At 40.3% G+C, this 17,539-nt stretch overlaps 1 protein-coding gene across 14 annotated transcripts in view; it reads right to left on the minus strand.

The window, feature by feature from the left end:
* The window catches only part of SFI1 (SFI1 centrin binding protein), a 94,278-nt gene that overhangs the window by 51,150 nt on the left and 25,589 nt on the right, over positions 1 to 17,539 (minus strand). For 11 of the 14 annotated variants that reach the window (XM_057744374.1, XM_057744372.1, XM_057744371.1 and 8 more), the window contains exons 3-5: positions 15,174 to 15,347; positions 13,845 to 13,916; positions 2,289 to 2,399 (exon numbers count right to left, since the gene is read on the minus strand). In XM_057744374.1, the coding sequence (XP_057600357.1) occupies positions 2,289 to 2,399; positions 13,845 to 13,916; positions 15,174 to 15,347 (357 nt within the window). Of the gene's footprint in view, positions 1 to 2,288; positions 2,400 to 13,844; positions 13,917 to 15,173; positions 15,348 to 17,539 lie in introns of those variants that run through there. The other 3 variants (XM_057744383.1, XM_057744382.1, XM_057744384.1) reach the window with 2 other exon arrangements.

Genomic DNA, 17,539 nt, shown 5'->3' on the forward strand with positions numbered 1-17,539 from the left:
TACCAAGATCCTAATGGCATTTTTACAGAAGTAGAAAAAACAATCTTAAAATTTATGTGGAACCACAAAAAACCTCAAATAGTCAAAGCAATCCTGAGAAAGAACAAAGCAGGAGGCATCACATTTCCTGTTTTCCAGCTATACTATATAGCTATAGTATAGTATGGCACTGGCATAAAAACAGACAAACAGACTAATGGAACAGAATCGAGAGGCCCAAAATTAACCTAAGTACATACAGTTGTCTAATGTTTGACAAGGGAGCCAAGAATATTCAATGGGGAAAAGATAGTCTCTTCAATAAATGGTGCTGTAAAAATTGGATATTCACATATAAAAGAATGAAACTAGACCCATATCTAACACCACTCATTAAACAGAAATGGATTGGGACTTCCCTGGTGGCACAGTGGTTAAGAATCCACCTGCCAGTGCAGGGGACATGGGTTAGATCCCTAGGCTGGGAAGATCCCAAATGCAGTGAAGCAACAAAGCCCGTGAGTCTGCACTCTAGAGGTCGTGAACCACAACTACTGAGCCCACGTGCCACAACTACTGAAGCCTGTGTGCCTAGAGCCCATGCTCCACAACAAAGAGTAGCCCCTGCTTGCCACAACTAGAGAACATCCACGTGCAGCAATGAAGACCCAATGCAGCCAAAATTAATTAATTAATTAGTTACTTTAAAAAAATAGAAATGGGTTAGACTTAAAATCAAGACCCAACACCACGAAACTCCTAGAAAAAATATAGGGAAAAAGCTTCTTCACATAGGTCTTAGCAATGATTTTTTTGGATATGACGCCTAAAGCACAAGCAACAAAATAAATAAACAAGTGGGACTACAGCAAACCAAAAGGCTTATGCACAGCAAAAGACACAGCCAACAGAGTGAAAAAGACAACCTACAAAATGCGAAAAAAATATTTGCAACCCATATATCTGATAAGGGATTAATATCCAAAATATATAAAGAAGTCATACAACTCAACAGCAATAATAATAATAATAACAATCCAATTTAAAAGTGGGCAAAGGACTGAAACAGACATTTTTCCAAAGAAGATACACAAATGGCCAACAGGTACATGAAAAGATGCTCAACATCACTAGTCATTAGAAAATACAAATCAAAATCACATTATCACCTCACACCTGTTAAAATGGCCATCATTGAAAAGACAAAATAGAATTATAATACTGTGCACCTAAAATTTATATAATGTTATAAACCAATTTTACCTCAATTTAAAAAAAGGAAAAGTAGGAAATTAGGTCTCCCAAAAATAAGAGATAAAAAAGAAAAAAAAAAAAGAGAGAGAAATAACAAATGCTGGTGAGGATATGGAGAAAAAGGGAAGCTTGTGGATTGTTGGTAGGATTGTAAATTGGTATAGCCACTAAGGAAAACAGTATGCAGGATCTTTAAAAAAATCAACAATAGAACTAGCAGACAATCCAGCAATCCCACTTCTGGAAATATATCCAAAGGAAACAAAAATACTAACTTGAAAAGATATCTGAACCACCATGTTCACAGAACCATTATTCACAATAGCTAAGACAGGGAAAAAACTTAGGTTTGATGGATGGATGAATGGGTAAAGTTGTGGTATCTATATACAATGGAATTTATTCAGGCACTAAAAAATGAGGAAATCTCATAAAAATGTATATATTTAAAAAAACAAAAAAGAGGAAAACCTGCCATTTGTGACAACATGGATAGACCTTGAGGGCATTAGGCTAAGTGAAATATGTCAGACAGAGAAAGACAAATACTGTATCATCTCACTTATATGTGGAATCTTTTTAAAAAACAAAACAAATCAGAAAAAGATCAGATTTGTAGTTACCAGAGGCAGGAGGTTGGGGGCGGGGCAGTCAAAAGGTACAAATTTCCAGTTATAAGACAAAGACGTTCTAGGGATATAATGTACAATATGACTATAGTTACCACGGCTGTATGATATATATGAATGTTAAGAAAGCAAATCCGAGAAGTTCTCATTACAAGGAGAAAATTTTTTTCTTTTTTTTCCCATTTACTTTTATTGTATCTATATGAGACGATGAATGTTAACTCAACTCATTGTGGTAATCATTTCACAATATGTAAGTCAAACCTTTATTCTGTACACCTAAAACTCATACGGTAATTCACATATGTCAATTATATCTCAATAAAACTAGACTAAAAAATGTCCTTTTGACCAGAAACATGCCAATAAATAATTCTTTGATAATGTATATCAGTAAAATTAAAGTAACATAACATGAAATACGACCTATAGTGACAGTCGGCTCGAACACGGAGTTTCCACTCTCGATGGGAAACCCACCACTCTTCTTTCCATTCTTCAAAGACCTTCCGCAGAATTCTCTGCTCATAGTAAAGCCTAGGGCAATGAAAAAAAAAATCAGAGACATACCTGATGATGCTGGAGCTGATATCTATTCCCAAATCACCATTTCACATGGCCACTGCTTCCTCATAGAAAAGTGTGGCTCATTATTTGATAACACCAAAATAGATTAAAAATAGACATTTAATTTTTTCAGATCAAAACCTTAAAACTACTAAAGTATATATAAGGCTAAAAAGTTTTATACTCCAGATCTTACCAATTAAAGAGGTGAAAGTAAAAATCTGACTTTTTAAATACCATAAGTGAGTTGAGAATTAATATTCTCAAGTTTTTTCATTCACCAGACTAAAAAATATTTTTGATTAGTAAAAGACAGTACTTACACTTCTCATTTACATACCCGGGAGATTAAAAGTTATAAAATAAGCAAATGCCTAATGGTATTCCTAGGATTTAACAGAATATATTAGTTTAGCTGAAGTCTGACTAAGGGAGCTATAACAAGAGCAAAAGAGAAGTAAGAGAAAGTATGAAGGGAAAAAGCTATTAAGAAAGAAAGCAGCAGGACAGTGACATTGTGCTGATGCTAACAGGCATGGTCAGGAAGACTGGCACCTCAGGAATTCAGGCCAGTCAGTCACTCTGAATGTCTCTTCATTGTTCTGTAGATTACTAACGTGTCCCTCCTCCTCACCCACTCACAGGTTTTAAAAAACTGGCTGGCAAAAATATACCTAGAGAAATTCACCTCCCAATGTTTAGTGCAGCACTATTTACAACAGCCAAAACATGGAAGCAACCTAAATGTCCATCGACAGATGAATAGATAAAGGAGGATGTGGTACTTATATACAATGGAATATTACTCAGCCATAAAAAAGAATGAAGTAATGCCATCTGTAGCAACATGGATGGACCTAGAGATTATCACACTAAGTGAAATAAGTCAGAAAGAGAAAGACAAATATCATGATATCACTTATATGCAGAATCTAAAATATGACACAAATGAACTTACCTGGGAAACAGATTCACAGACACAGAAACCAGACTTGTGGTTGCTGCGGGGGGGGGGGGGGGTGGATAGACTGGAAATTTGGGATTGACTGCTATATTTAAAACAGATAACCAACAAGGACCTACTGTATGGCACAGGGAACTCTGCTCAATATTCTGTAACAATCAAAATGGGAAAAGAATTTGAAAAATAACGGGGGAAAAAAAAAGAAATTCACCTCACTATTTTTCATAATAAATAAAAAGAGAAAATCACCAGAAATACCCATCAAAAAGGGACAGCTTAAAATCAATCAATGTCAAATTCAATCAATGTTACACAGTCATATTTTATGAATAGAGCTAGAAATACTGAAATGGAAGATGCTCCAGAAAAATCACTGGATGAAGAAATAAAGCTACCTCGTGGTAGGTATATTTTTTAACTTTTTAAAATTCACTTTATTTTTTATTACTTTTTTTTTTTTTTTGGCCTGTGGGATCTTAGCTCCCTGACCAGGGATCAAACCTGCGCCCCCTGCAGTGGAAGCTCAGAGTCTTAACCACTGGACTGCCAGGGAAGTACCCTAAACTTTTTTTTTCTTTAAGAACTTTTATTGAGATACAATTGACATACAATAAAGTGCACATATTTAAAGTGTACAATTTGATGTTTTTTTCTTCTTAGTAATGTATATATGGCAATCCCAATCTCCCAATTCATCCCCCCCCCACCCCGCTTTCCCCACTTGGTGTCCACGTTTGTTCTCTACATCTGTGTCTCTATTTCTGCCTTGCAAACTGGCTGATTTGTACCATTTTTCTATATTCTGCATATATGTGTTAATATATGATATTTGTTTTTCTCTGACTCACTTCACTCTGTATGACAGTCTCTAGGTCCATCCATGTCTCTACAAATGTCCCAGTGTCATTCCTTTTTACAGCTGAGTAATATTTCACTGTATATATGTACCACATCCTCTTTATCCATTCATCTGTTGATAGTCCTCTAAACTTTTAAAGTTAACTTTTTTTTGTATTTCCAGTACTCATATGTTGGAGTTAATATACACGAAATATATCTGTATAAAATGTATGTACACACATATTTATATGTATACATAAACCATATCTATCTATATGCATACATGTATGTGTACATACATAAACTATTATATTATACATATTAAAAGCCTGAAAAGATCTCCAGAATACTAAACTGTCACCAGTGGTTCTGTCTCAGGGAAGGATTATAGGAGACTGGTGTTTCCTGTATTATACATTTCTTTAGTTTGAAAAAACTTGTGAACAGTATCTTTGTTCATAATTTTTAAAATTTTTAGTGGAAAAGAACCACACCCATTTGCACGTGCTTCCTTCTACCATCTACTATCTATCCATCTACTTCCTCCCTTTCCCAAAACTTCACTAAAATAACAGCAAATACTTTCAAAGGGTGTAAGCCCACAAAGAAAGAGAATAGGAGAAACAGTGTTAGCCAAGAGATGCCAACACATTTTAGATGACAGAAAGCAGGCAGATGAGTGGCAACTGGATCAGCAAATGAGAGAAGGCAGAGGTGAGAGAAGGCAGAGAACTCGGTGTCCGGTGGCGGGGGGAGTCAAGGGGCGAGTGGTTGGTGGCATGAACCCCAGAAAGGCATGGGAACAAGAGGCATCAGGAAGCAGGGAGCCCTGGGTGGAGATAAAAACACAGGACTGTGTGCAAGCCTCTATGTAAGAAGCAGTTAGGCCCCTGGATCTCATTATTTACCGAGCAGAGACCCGGGCTTATCTCTGGAGAGGATGAACCTGAGGGGCACTGGACTCTCCAACACCAGGCAGAGCTCGGGAGATGGGCCTAAACCGAGAGTCTACATACCACACAGTGAGACCCACATTCCCTCTCCTCTGCTTGCCGCCAAGCTTATAACCACCGCCACTTGCCTCCACCCCACTCCACCCCAGAAGGAGGATTTCTCTCCTTCAGATACTGACAGATGGAGGTCTCCCAATGAAACTACCTCGTCTCTGCCTCAAAAGCCTAAAGGGAAACCCTCAGTTTACAAGTCCCTATGCATACACTGAATAGGTATATATACAAGGGTGAGTCAAAAATTACCAGCCCTCTGGCTGTAGTACTTATAGAAGTTTTAACATAACCGGAGTGCTGATAATTTTTGACTCACCTTGTTAGCTTCTAAAATTAGTATTTTAGTGCCAAACCCTTAAATATCAGCAGACAATAAAAGGACCTCTTGACATTTGAGGAAAGACTCCAACACGAGACAGTGAACAAAAGCACACAGAAAAAAGCTTTGAAGAAACAGAGTAGACAAAAATCTTAAAAACATTACATTAACTTCAAAAACTTATAAGCCTCCAGGATGTTATTTTAGTTAAAAAAAGGAATATTCAAAGAACAAAAAAGAGCCCTTAGAAATTAAAACTATAACGGCAGAAATGAAAAAGAAAAGATCCATAAATAGGTAGAACAAAGAGGTGACTGGTCTGTAGGCCATAGTAAGGACTCTGGCTTTTATTGTCAGCAGGATGGGAAGCTGCCTGAGGTCTGAGCCAAAGAGTGATGTGACTGGATTTACTCAGACTGCCTATGTGAAGAGACTGACTAAGGACAAAGCTGGAAGCAAGAGACCAGTGAGGAGGCTCCTGGAGTCATTCAGGGGAGACATGATGATGGCCTGGACCAGGGTGGTAGCAAGTGGACGTACGGAAAAGAGCTTGGAGTCTGAGTCTATTTTGAAAGTTGAATCAACATAACTTTGGCAGAGATAAGATTAAGATGGCGGAGTAGGAGGACATGTGGCTCACTCCCTCTTGCAAGGGCACCGGAATTACAACTAAATGCTGAACAATCATCGACAGAAAGACACTGGAACTCACCAAAAAGATACCCCACATTAGGGGCTTCCTAGGTGGTGCAGTGGTTAAGAATCCGCCTGCCAATGCAGAGGAAGATCCTGCTCCAGGAAGATCCCACATGCCGCGGAAGAACTAAGCCCGTGCACCAAAAACAAAAAAAAGAAAAAAAGAAAAAAAAAAACAAAAAAGATACCCCACATCCAGAGACAAAGGAAAAGCCGCAATGAGATGGTAGGAGGGGCGCAATCGTGTTAAAATCAAATCCCATAAATGCTGGGTGGATGACTCACAAACTGGAGAACAGTTATACAGCAGAAGTCCACCCACTAAAGTGAGGGTTCTGAACCCCACGTCAGGTTTCCCATCCTGGGAGTCCAGCAACAGGAGGAGGAATCCCCAGAGAATCAGACTCTGAAAGCCAGTGGGATTTGATTGCAGGACCTCCACAGGACTGGGGGAAACGGAGACTCCACTCTCGGAGCGCACACAAAAAAATGTGCTCACCAGGACCCAGGGGGAAGGAGTAGTGACCCCATAGGAGACTGAACCAGACCTACCGGCTGGTGTTAGAGGGGTGCCTGCAGAGGTGGGGGGGCAGCTGTGGCTCACGGAGGAAGCAGGGGCACTGGCAGCAGGGGTTCTGGGAAATGCTGATTGGTGTGAGCCCTCCCAGAGTCTGCCATTAGCCCCACCAAAGAGCCTGTGGGCTCCAGCACTAGGTGGCCTCAGGTCAAACAACCAACAGGGTGCGAACACAGCCCTACCCATTAGCAGACAAGCAGATTAAAGTTTTACTGAGCTTCGCCCACCAGCCCACCAAATCGGATTAAAGCCTTACTGAGCTCCACCCACCCAGCCCTACCCACCATCAGTCCCTCCCATCAGGAAGCACCCACCAGCCTCCTAGACAGCTTCCTCCACAAGAGGGCAGACAGCACTATCAAGCAGTATCAGCAGTATTTCATCTTGTGGAACTGAAAACCACAGCCACAGAAAGACAGAGAAAATGAAAAAGCAGAGGACTTTGTACCAGATGAAGGGACAGGATAAAACCCCAGAAAAACAACTAAATGAAGAGGAGATAGGCAACCTTCCAGAAAAAGAATTCAGAACAATGATGGTGAAGATGATCCAGGACTTTGAAAAAAGACTGGATGCAAAGATCAAAAAGTTTACCAAAGACCTAGAAGAATTAAAGAGCAAACAAACAGAGATATGCAACACAATAACGGAAATGAAAAATACACTAAAAGGAACCAACAGCAGATTAACTGAGGCAGATGGGTGAATAAGTGACCTGGAAGACAGAATGGTGATCATCACTGATGTGGAAAAGAATAAAGAAAAAAGAATGAAAAGAACTGAAGACAGCCTAAGAGACCTCTGGGACAATGTTAAACGCACCAACATTCGCATTATAGGGGTCCAAGAAGGAGAAGAGAGAGAGAAAGGACCTGAGAAAATACTGGAAGAGATTACAGTTGAAAACTTCCCTAACATGGGAAACGAAATAGCCACCCAAGTCCAGGAAGCACAGAGAGTCCCAGGCAGGATAAACCCACGAAGAAACACGCCAAGACATATAGTAGTCAAATTGACAAAAATTAAAGACAGAGAAAAGTTATTAAAAGCAACAAGGGAAAAACAACAAATAACATACAAGGGAACTCCCATAAGGTTAACAGCTGATTTCTCAGCAGAAACTCTGCAAGCCAGAAGGGAGTGGCATGATATATTTCAAGTAATGACAGGAAAGAACCTACAACCAAGAATACTCTACCCAGCAAGGATCTCATTCAGATTCGACAGAGAAATCACAAGCTTTACAGACAAGCAACAGCTAAGAGAATTCAGCACCACCAAACCAGCCCTCCAACAAATGCTAAAGGAACTTCTCTAAGTGGGAAACATAAGAGAAGAAAAGGACCTACAAAAACAAAAACAAAACAATTAAGAAAATGGTAATAGGAACATACATATCGACAATTACCTTGAATGTAAATGGACTAAATGCACCAACCAAAAGACAAAGACTGGCTGAATGGATACAAAAACAAGACCCATTTATATGCTGTCTACAAGAGACCCACTTCAGACCTAGGGACACAAACAGACAAAGTGAGAGGATGGAAAAAGATATTCCATGCAAATGGAAATCAAAAGAAAGCTGGAGTGGCAATACTCATATCAGATAAAATAGACTTTAAAATCAAAAATGTTACAAGAGACAAGTAAGGACATTACATAAAGATCAAGGGATCCATCCAAGAAGAGGAGATAACAATTATAAATATATATGCACCCAATATAGGAGCACCTCAATACATAAGGCAAATGCTAACAATTATGAGAGAGGAAATGCAAGGCAGAAATAGACAGAGGTGTAGAGAACAAACACATGGACACCAAGTAGGGAAAGCGGGGAGGGTTGGGGGGTAATGAATTGGGAGATTGGGATACCAAATTGTACACTCTAAATATATGCTGTTTATTGTCTGTTAACTGTATCTCAATAAAAGTTCTTAAAAACAAAAAAACATAACTTTGGCATTTGGCATTGCAACTTGGGGAGTGAGCGAACAAGTTACCAAGGATCACTCCCAGGTTTCTGATCGGAGTCCCTGGAGGGATGGGAGTTTCCTCTATTGGAGAGGAGAAGACTCAGCAGAGAGGTCTGTGGGGAAAATCTAGACTTTGGTTATGGACATACTGAGTGATAACGTCTACCAGGCACAGAGTGGAGTGTCATGGGTGTAGCAGGCCAGGGTTCAAGGGAGAGGTCTGGGCGGGGTGTGTACGTCTGGAAATCATCAGAGATTTAATGAGGTTGTCACGGTTGAGAGATAGATAGACAGGCAGTGCAAGAACTGGGGGTGAGGTACTTAGATGAGGAGGAACCAACAAAAGAGAAGCAAAGAGGTGGAAGTACTGAGAGGATGGTAACTTGGAAGCTGGGAGAAAAAAGGGCTCCTTGAAGAAGGGGATGATGGGCTGTCTAATGCTTCTCGGTAAGTCAAGGAAGAGGAAATTTAAGAATTCAGCATTGATTTTAGCAAATGTAGTGACCTTACAAAAGGAAATACAGTTGTAGTGGCATGGTGGAATCAAAAGCCTCATAAGATGGATTTGAGACTACAAAAAGAGGTGCTGGAGAGATTGGGGATGGCCAGGAGATGTGATGTAAAGAAGGGCAAAGAGATAGAGAGCTAGCTGAAGGATGAAGTAGTACCAAAGAGATTTTTTTCCTTTCAGGATAGGAAAATAATAGCATTATATACGAGTGCAACTGATCCAGTAAAGAGGGGAAAACTGATGCAGAAAAGAGAGAGAAAAAAAAACCTGCTAGTGTGATAGCCTAGAGTAGGCACAAGGGGAATACAGCACAAAAAGATTTTGCCACAGATGAAAACATGAACAGTTCATCTGCCTAACAGTAGGGAAAGCAGGTCATATGGTGATAGATGCTGGTGGCAAGTGGATGGAGTGAAGGTCTCTTCTATTACTTCTATTTTCTCAAGAAAATAGGAAACAAGGCCTAAACTAAGAATGAGGGAGAAATATTGACAAATTAAATACTCTAAATGGATGTGACTGTTTTATCTACTTTCCAAATTAGCCAAGTAATATTTGTTCAGGTCTTCTCTTCAGAAAAAGAGGTGATTACTTCATATTTAAGACTGCCTTACATATGGACACATACTGTATTACTTTTGTCCTACTAATTCAATGGTCATTTTGGCTCTGTTTATTAATGATAAAACAATTTCAGTTTATAAAAGTTAAAACATTCCCCAAGGATATAAAGGCATTATTCTGAAGTTTCTGGTATATCATTCCCCTTTAAATTCCTAAAAGTGAAAAATAAATAATTCAACATGGAAAAAAAAAAAAAAAGGCAAAGATCAATGTGCCCAACCTTGCCCAAAGCAATGAACAAATAACCCACTTGATTAAAAAAGAGATTACAAGTTGAAACAAACCACCCCATCACAAATTCCAAAGTCAGTGAAAACACAGCATCAGAATTATAATTCTGATAGATGTTTAGAGAAAAAATATTCTCACTCTCACATTTTACAATTTGAGAAACTGAGGCCCAGCACCGTAACTTAACTCCAGATCAAACGATTACCTAGGGTCTAGATAAGAACCAAAATTCAGGTCTCCTAAAATCCAGTCCAATATTCTTTCCTGTCACCACTCAAGAGCAAAGAAAAGAAAAAGAGTACAATGTGAATGTTCTAACGCAGTGAGGCAGACATTAGTCAAAGATACCCAATACCCACCGCCAAGCCCCTACTTTCTCACCAGCATCCACTAGAAAGGCTGAAAGGGTTCCTTTCCCAGCCTCTTCAGTAGTTAAACGTGGCCAGTGGCATAGCTCTGGCCAATGAGGCAGAAGCAAAATGCAGCTGGGAGTTTCTAGGAAAGCTTTGCCTTCCTGACAAAGAGACAAGTCTAGCTGACACCACCCTTCCTCCCCCTTCCTGTGTAAAGCTAGAACAGTCATCTTGCAACTATGCAGTGTCATCTCTGAGGACAAAGGGCCTATATGCTAAGGATGGTGAACTGGAAAGGATCTAAAAGCCTGAGTCTCTGATGACATCACTAAACAGCTTAACCAATACCAACCTCTAGACTGTAAGAAAAAGCAAATCCCAAATTTTTAAGCCGTTGTCAGACTTTCTCTTACTTGGAGCCAAATGCATTCCTAACACAATCAGCATTTCCCAAGTACTTGGAATATAAATAGGTATTATTTGAAAAGAGGTTTCTAGTGAAATATGAGTCAAATATGAGTCTAACAGAATTAAGCAGGAAAAGGATTTGGGGAAGATAGTGAGGCAGCGACAGTTTTTCAATCTCTGAATCCTTATAAAACACACAGAACAACCATGCAGCAAAACCAAAAACTCATGTATCAATTAAAACAAAACTAGGTGACAAGGTATGCCTAAAATCCCAAAGTGCAAGCAGATGAGGACAAATCACCCAGAGTCAAATGACTGCCATGGTATTAACATTTGTACAGAAGAAGCGATGAAGATGGTACCTGAGAACCTGAGACCAAGAGAACCCAGATCGGCCAGTAAGTAGTCACTGGAAATGTAGAGGCCCAACTTGAGACCAGCAGCTGAAAGTGAGAGTTTTGTTCTCACCAAAACCAGCACTCACCTAAGAGCTGAAGCTACTGGAGCAGTTCAGCCCCTACAGTCTCAAAACCGACCTGACCTCAAAAACAGACAGGGCTTCATACTAAGAAGGAACTGCTGGGAGCAGAACAGAAACTGAGCAGGAGAAGTACAAAGAGACAAGGAAAGAGAGGATCAGATCAAGCATGGTAGGGGAATGAGCCAGATACCCCATTGAGCAAGCCGCCACATCTGTGAACACTACAAAGAGACAGAAGAGAGGGCTCAGTGAAATTAGGAAAGCTTAACTAAACCTCACTTCACTCTAGAAGTCTGCAAAATTAATTTCACACAAAAATGAGCAACAGAAAAGTAAATGAGGTCAAATCCTATACAAAGTTACTGTAGGAGAAAAGAAAAGGAGCAGAACAACAGGCCTATGGACAAAAAAACTATGCCAGAAAGATGTGCCCACAAAACAGGAAAAAACAAAAACACCCCAAGAAAACAAATAAACAACCCTGTAACCCATTTCAAAATGAGCTAAGACGTCAGGAAAATAAATCTGGGGGGGTCTGGAGTGGGTTGAATTGGGAGATTGGGATTGCCATATAGACATTACTAATAAGAAAGAAAAATCAAATGTATACCTTAAATATATGCAGTTTATTGTATATTAATTACATCTCAACAAAAGTCCTTAAAAAAATAAAATAAATCCACACCTAGGCATATCATATTAAATCTTTGAAAAATAATATAAATAATGAGTCTTCAAAAGAGTGCCAATTAGACCAACATCTTACAAATGGAAGTCATGAGACAATGGAATATCTTTAAAGTGCTGGGGAAAAAAACTGGCAATGTAGAGTAATATACCCTGTGAAATATCTTTCCAAAATGAAAGTGAAATAGAAACATTTTTAGACAAAATCTGAGAGGATTCATCACAAGCAGACCTACTCTGAAGGAAATGTTCAGGAATGTTTTAATGACAGAAGGAAAATCACCACAGATGGATACCTGGAGATGCAGGAAGAAACAAAGAACAACAGGAAGTGTAAACACATGAATAAATCTAAATGAACACTGGCTGTGTAAAATGAGAGTAATAATTTTCTGCAGATTTGAAAATGTAATCTGAATTCAGGGAATTCCCTGGTGGTCCAGGGAATCCACTGGGCGCTTTCACTGCTGTGGCCTGGGGTTCAATCTGTGGTGGGGGGACTAAGATCCTGCAAGTCGCGTGGCCCAGTCAAACAAAAGAAAAAAAACTTTTAAAAAATTTAATTAAAAATAAATAAATAAATAATAAACAATTAAAATACATTACAATAAGGGCATATAAGTGGGGACAGTGACAGGCAGGGTTAAAGTGTTCGAAGGACCTTGCCTTGCCTGGGAAGAGGGTAAAAAAACCAATTAACATTAGACCCCAATAAGTTAAACAAACATTCATTAGGGCAGTCAGTAAAAGAAGAATAAAGGAGTATATAACTTCTAAACTAATGGAGGATAATAAATAAAATACTCAATTGAGTAAAAAAAGAAAAACAAGAGTCTTCCGATAATGGCAAACTATGTTAACTCTGATCAGTTCTGCCCCTGAGAACAAGGAAAGCAAGACAAAAAAATTGAGACTTCCCTGGTGGCACAGTGGTTAAGAATCCGCCTACCAATGCAGGGGACACAGGTTCAAGCCCTGAACTGGGAAGATCCCACATGCTGTGGAACAACTAAGCCCATGCACCACGATGGAGCTCTCCTCTAGAGCCCGTGAGCCACAACTACTGAGCCCACGTGCCGCAACTACTGAAGCCCACACACCTAGAGCCCATGCTCCAAAACGAGAAGCCACCACACTGAGGGGCCCGTGCACTGCAACGAAGTGTAACTCCCTCTCGCCACAACTAGAGAAAAGCCCACACACAGCAACGAAGACCCAATGCAGCACCCCCCCAAAGTTAAAATAAATACATAAAATAAAAACGCTACATTCTCAATGGCTGTCAGTTCCCTGGAACATTCCCTGCACTAGCCCCTTCTCTCCATCCCCTGGGCCCCTGCACGGTGTCCTGACCCCGGTGGCCTCCCGTTGTGGTCCACTTAGGGTGCTGCAGCCAAAGCGACCTTAAAGTGAAGCTATGGGCAGAGGGACTTCCTCTTGACTACACGTCACTCCCCTTGCCAATGCCAACTTTTTCCCCAGGTTCTGCCCTAGACCAAGTCAATTTGTCAGTCTCGCCAGGGACCTGAAAGAGCTCATTTACTTCTCCTGGGCAAACATTCATTCAGTTACACTAAGCTGTTAAGTGACCATTACATGATATACCTCCTGGAGGATGGGGAGGAGCAGGGGAGGAACGCAACACAGGCCATAGTAAAGGTTAAATATGGGCTTAGTATAAAGCAAAAACCTAGAATGAACTCAGCAGAAGTTTGGTGTTCTGAGCTAATACTACCTGGCTTTAGAGGGAAAAACTCTTCCAAAAGTCATTCGAATCCACAAATACAAGAACTTTCTGGCCACGCATCTGAAAGAAGAAAAGAAATGACATACACATTTTAAAACTCCATTTGGTTTATACCATCAATCTTCTGGAAAGGAGACAGAACCTTTAAGGTCCCCAGGGGTGGGATACTAGTATGAGTCAAAAGGTGAATCATGTATAGATAATCCTGCATCAAACAGAGCACAGGATGGGACAGATTTATAAAGCTAAAAATCAAGACTATTTTCTAAAAAACTTTCAATATAAAGTATTTTGTCAACGAAGGTTTCAGAAATGAGGGAAAGGAAGTATATGCTTGTGCTTTTGTTCACAGTATTCTTCCTGCCTAAAACACCTGGCAAATGCCCACTTACCCACCAAGGCTCATCTTCAATGCTCACTCCTACATGAAGCCCTCCTGGACCTGCCCCAACCAAACAGAGCAAGCAGCTTGGTACTCTTAGCCCCCTGCTCCAACCCCTAGTGTAACGTTATTATGACACTAAATCCCAGGAAGCAGCTCACAGGGTGCCTGTTGTTCCCTCTGCACTGTGAGCCCATGAGAGCAGGGACTCATGGTATCCCCAGCACTTAACACAGTGCCTGGAACACACAGAAAAAGCTGGCTTGTCCTGGCCAGTTAATCTCCAAGTTCAGCTTGGAATGCTCTTCTTCCTCCTGCCCTTTACCTGGCTTATTCTTACGTTATCCTTCAGGACTTGGCTAAACTCCACCTCCTCTAGGAAGTCACTGCTGGCTATGCTGGCGTGGCTGTTCTTGCCACATGGGCCAGTGGTACCACATCCTCCCTTCTCATAGCACTTACCACACTTCGCTGTTGTGGCTTGTTTAACAGTCTGCCAAGCCTACCTGATTTTACACTTTCATGAGGTCTTGGACCAGGAATGTCTTATTCACCTTGTACGCTCAGCATCTAGCATAACATCTGGCTGTGTAAGCACCTAATAAATTTTTGTGGAATGAATAAAAGAATACCTTTCAAAGACCTAATCAAGAGTAACAGAAAATGATCATTTTCTTGGACCATGTTTAGACTTTTTCTGGAAGACTCTTTATAGCTTACACATGTGGGGCACAACTGGAGACCATGAATGAAAACATTCAATGACAGATTTCACATCAACAGATTCCTAAATACTCTGAACATTCTGCCATGAAGAACAGGCATTAAGGTCTTCAATTAATTGAGATAAGAGAATAAGAATCATCTCCTCATTTTAGCCAAGAAGGGAGAACAATGGAAAAGTCACTGAGGCAGGAGACCCCTTGCAAGCTCACCTGATGCGCAGTTCTCTTAGCCGGCCCCTGCGGGTCCTGGCATGTGAGGGGGGATACTGTACAGGGTGACTGGCCCTAGATATCTCACTCCGGATCCCAGAAAAGGCAGGAGACTTCTTTTTGGACAGTATCTTTGGAGAATAAGGTTTCTTAACTGCACCATCCCTAAAAGACCTTAAATTTGAGGAGTAAGGGAGAAAGGAGAGAATCAAATTATCTCTGCATGTGATGCAAACACCTTTTAACACACAAGTGAAATTAAACAGATAAGCTCATTGAGATGGAATGATAATAACTCTGCTTCAAGGACAATAAGCAGCCCAACCTCTGACAGAAACACCCGCCCCCTCTGGAGGTCGGTGCGGCTGGGTCGTAGGCTCTAGGCAGGAGCTACAGAGCTGGAGGGTACCTTGGAGTCATTCGTCCTAACACACTCTTTTTTTAATGTCATTTAAGGGGAATCCCAATAAAGGGCTCCCACTGGCCAAATCTGGGGCAATTTCAGCAGTAATAGATTAAAACCCATCAAATAAAATAGGAATCCACAAATCCATACTGATATAAGTAAGTAAATGAGTAAAAATAAATACATGAGGGAGAATGGAAAGCTCTACTTTGCAGGAGAATGCAATTAATAAACTTTTAAGAACCATCACAGTAGTAACTGATTCAGACCAGAATCATCAATGGATATAAAAACAAGTGGGTGCTAGTTTGATGAGAAACAGGCTATTAATGTAGTTTCAAAATATCTCCCCACAAAATACTTATTTCTTTATAGTGGAGAAACCTAGCAGACATCATCTTAGCCAAGTGATAAAAGTTAACATTAATGGTAATAGGACCAAATCTCCTGGTATCGATGTGCTGAGAACACAGCATTATTTCTGTGAAACTCCTGCCAAAAATGCACAACCTGAGTTTAATCATGAAGAAACACTGAACAAACCCAAACTGAGAAATATGCATAAAAAGTAAGTGGTCCGAACTCTTCAAAAATGCTTAGGTCATGGAAGGGAGGGAAATACTGAGAAATATTACCAAATTAAAGGGGACTAAAAAGACAAAATGAATAAAAAAGGAAGTTTTTCTTACATTTTGTTTTCTTTTTTGCTATAAATAACATTTTTGGGACAAAAGCCTTCAACTTACTCTCAAATAGTCCAGGGGAGGGGAGAAATATGGATATAGTTGATTCTCTTTATTTGTGGTAAGTTCTATAAAGTCTACATAAACACTGAGTTAGTGAATATACTAAACCACTGTCCCTAAGGGAAGATACATGGTTCGGTTCCTGCCAGCCTTCAAAAGCATTCATATCAACCCATCAATACAGAACCTTGCTTTATGTGTACTTCTGTTTAAAGACACCTTATTTAATACACATAGTGAGTCATTAACATTGAACTCATGGCCAACAGCCCTATAACTCATGCCTGGACAAAGCTCATCTAACATACACTTTCTTTATAAGGTACATCACAGCCTTCCTGCACTTAGCAATACCAGACAGCACTTCAGCACTATGATTGAGGGCCACTTTATTTATTCTTTTTTAAAAAATTTATTTATTTATTGGCTACGTTGGGTTTTCGTTGATGCGTGGTGCATGGGCTCCTCATTGCTATGGCTTCTCTTGTTGCAGAGCACGGGCTCTAGGTGCGTGGGCTCCAGTAGTTGCGGCTTAGTTGCTCCGCGGCACGTGGGATCTTCCTGCAGCAGGGCTCAAACCTGTGTCCCGTGCATTGGCAGGCGGATTCTTAACCACTGCGCCACCTAGAAAGTCCCTAAAGGCCACTTTAAACAGCAAAACCATGAACAAAAAGCACAAAACTGTGAAAATGTGGAACTACACAGACTGGGAAAAGAACGCTTGCTTACAATACGAGCTGAAACAAGAAGGCAGAGCACTGCCCTGTTCGACCTCAGCTGGGAGCCTGTGCATCAGTGACTAAAATGTTTCGGCCCTCTGCACATGTCCGCAAATGACATGAAAATGCCGAGAGAGGGAGGGGGGAGAGAGGGGGGTAGGAGAGAGAGAGAGAAGGAAAAAGAGAGACAGACAGACAGACAGGCAGATGAATGTGGTAAAATGTTAACAACAGAAGAATCTGGGAGAAGAAAGGTATAAAGTTCTTTGTCCTAGTCTTGCAATTTTTCTCTAAATTTGAAATTAGTTCAAACTAAAACATTAACAAAAATTTTAAAAATAAGGCTTTCATCCCACTCATTATAAAATAAAAATGAAAGGAGCCCTAAAAAGTTAAGAGCCTGTGAAAGAGCAAATTGATGGAAGTTGTGCTGGGACAGTGTCCTTTTGAAGCCCTGTTACATAACAAACAGGTAGTCAGACTGGGAAGCCCACG

Source organism: Hippopotamus amphibius, chromosome 8 (genome assembly GCF_030028045.1).
Source record: "Hippopotamus amphibius kiboko isolate mHipAmp2 chromosome 8, mHipAmp2.hap2, whole genome shotgun sequence".
NCBI classification, from domain to species: Eukaryota; Metazoa; Chordata; class Mammalia; order Artiodactyla; family Hippopotamidae; genus Hippopotamus; species Hippopotamus amphibius.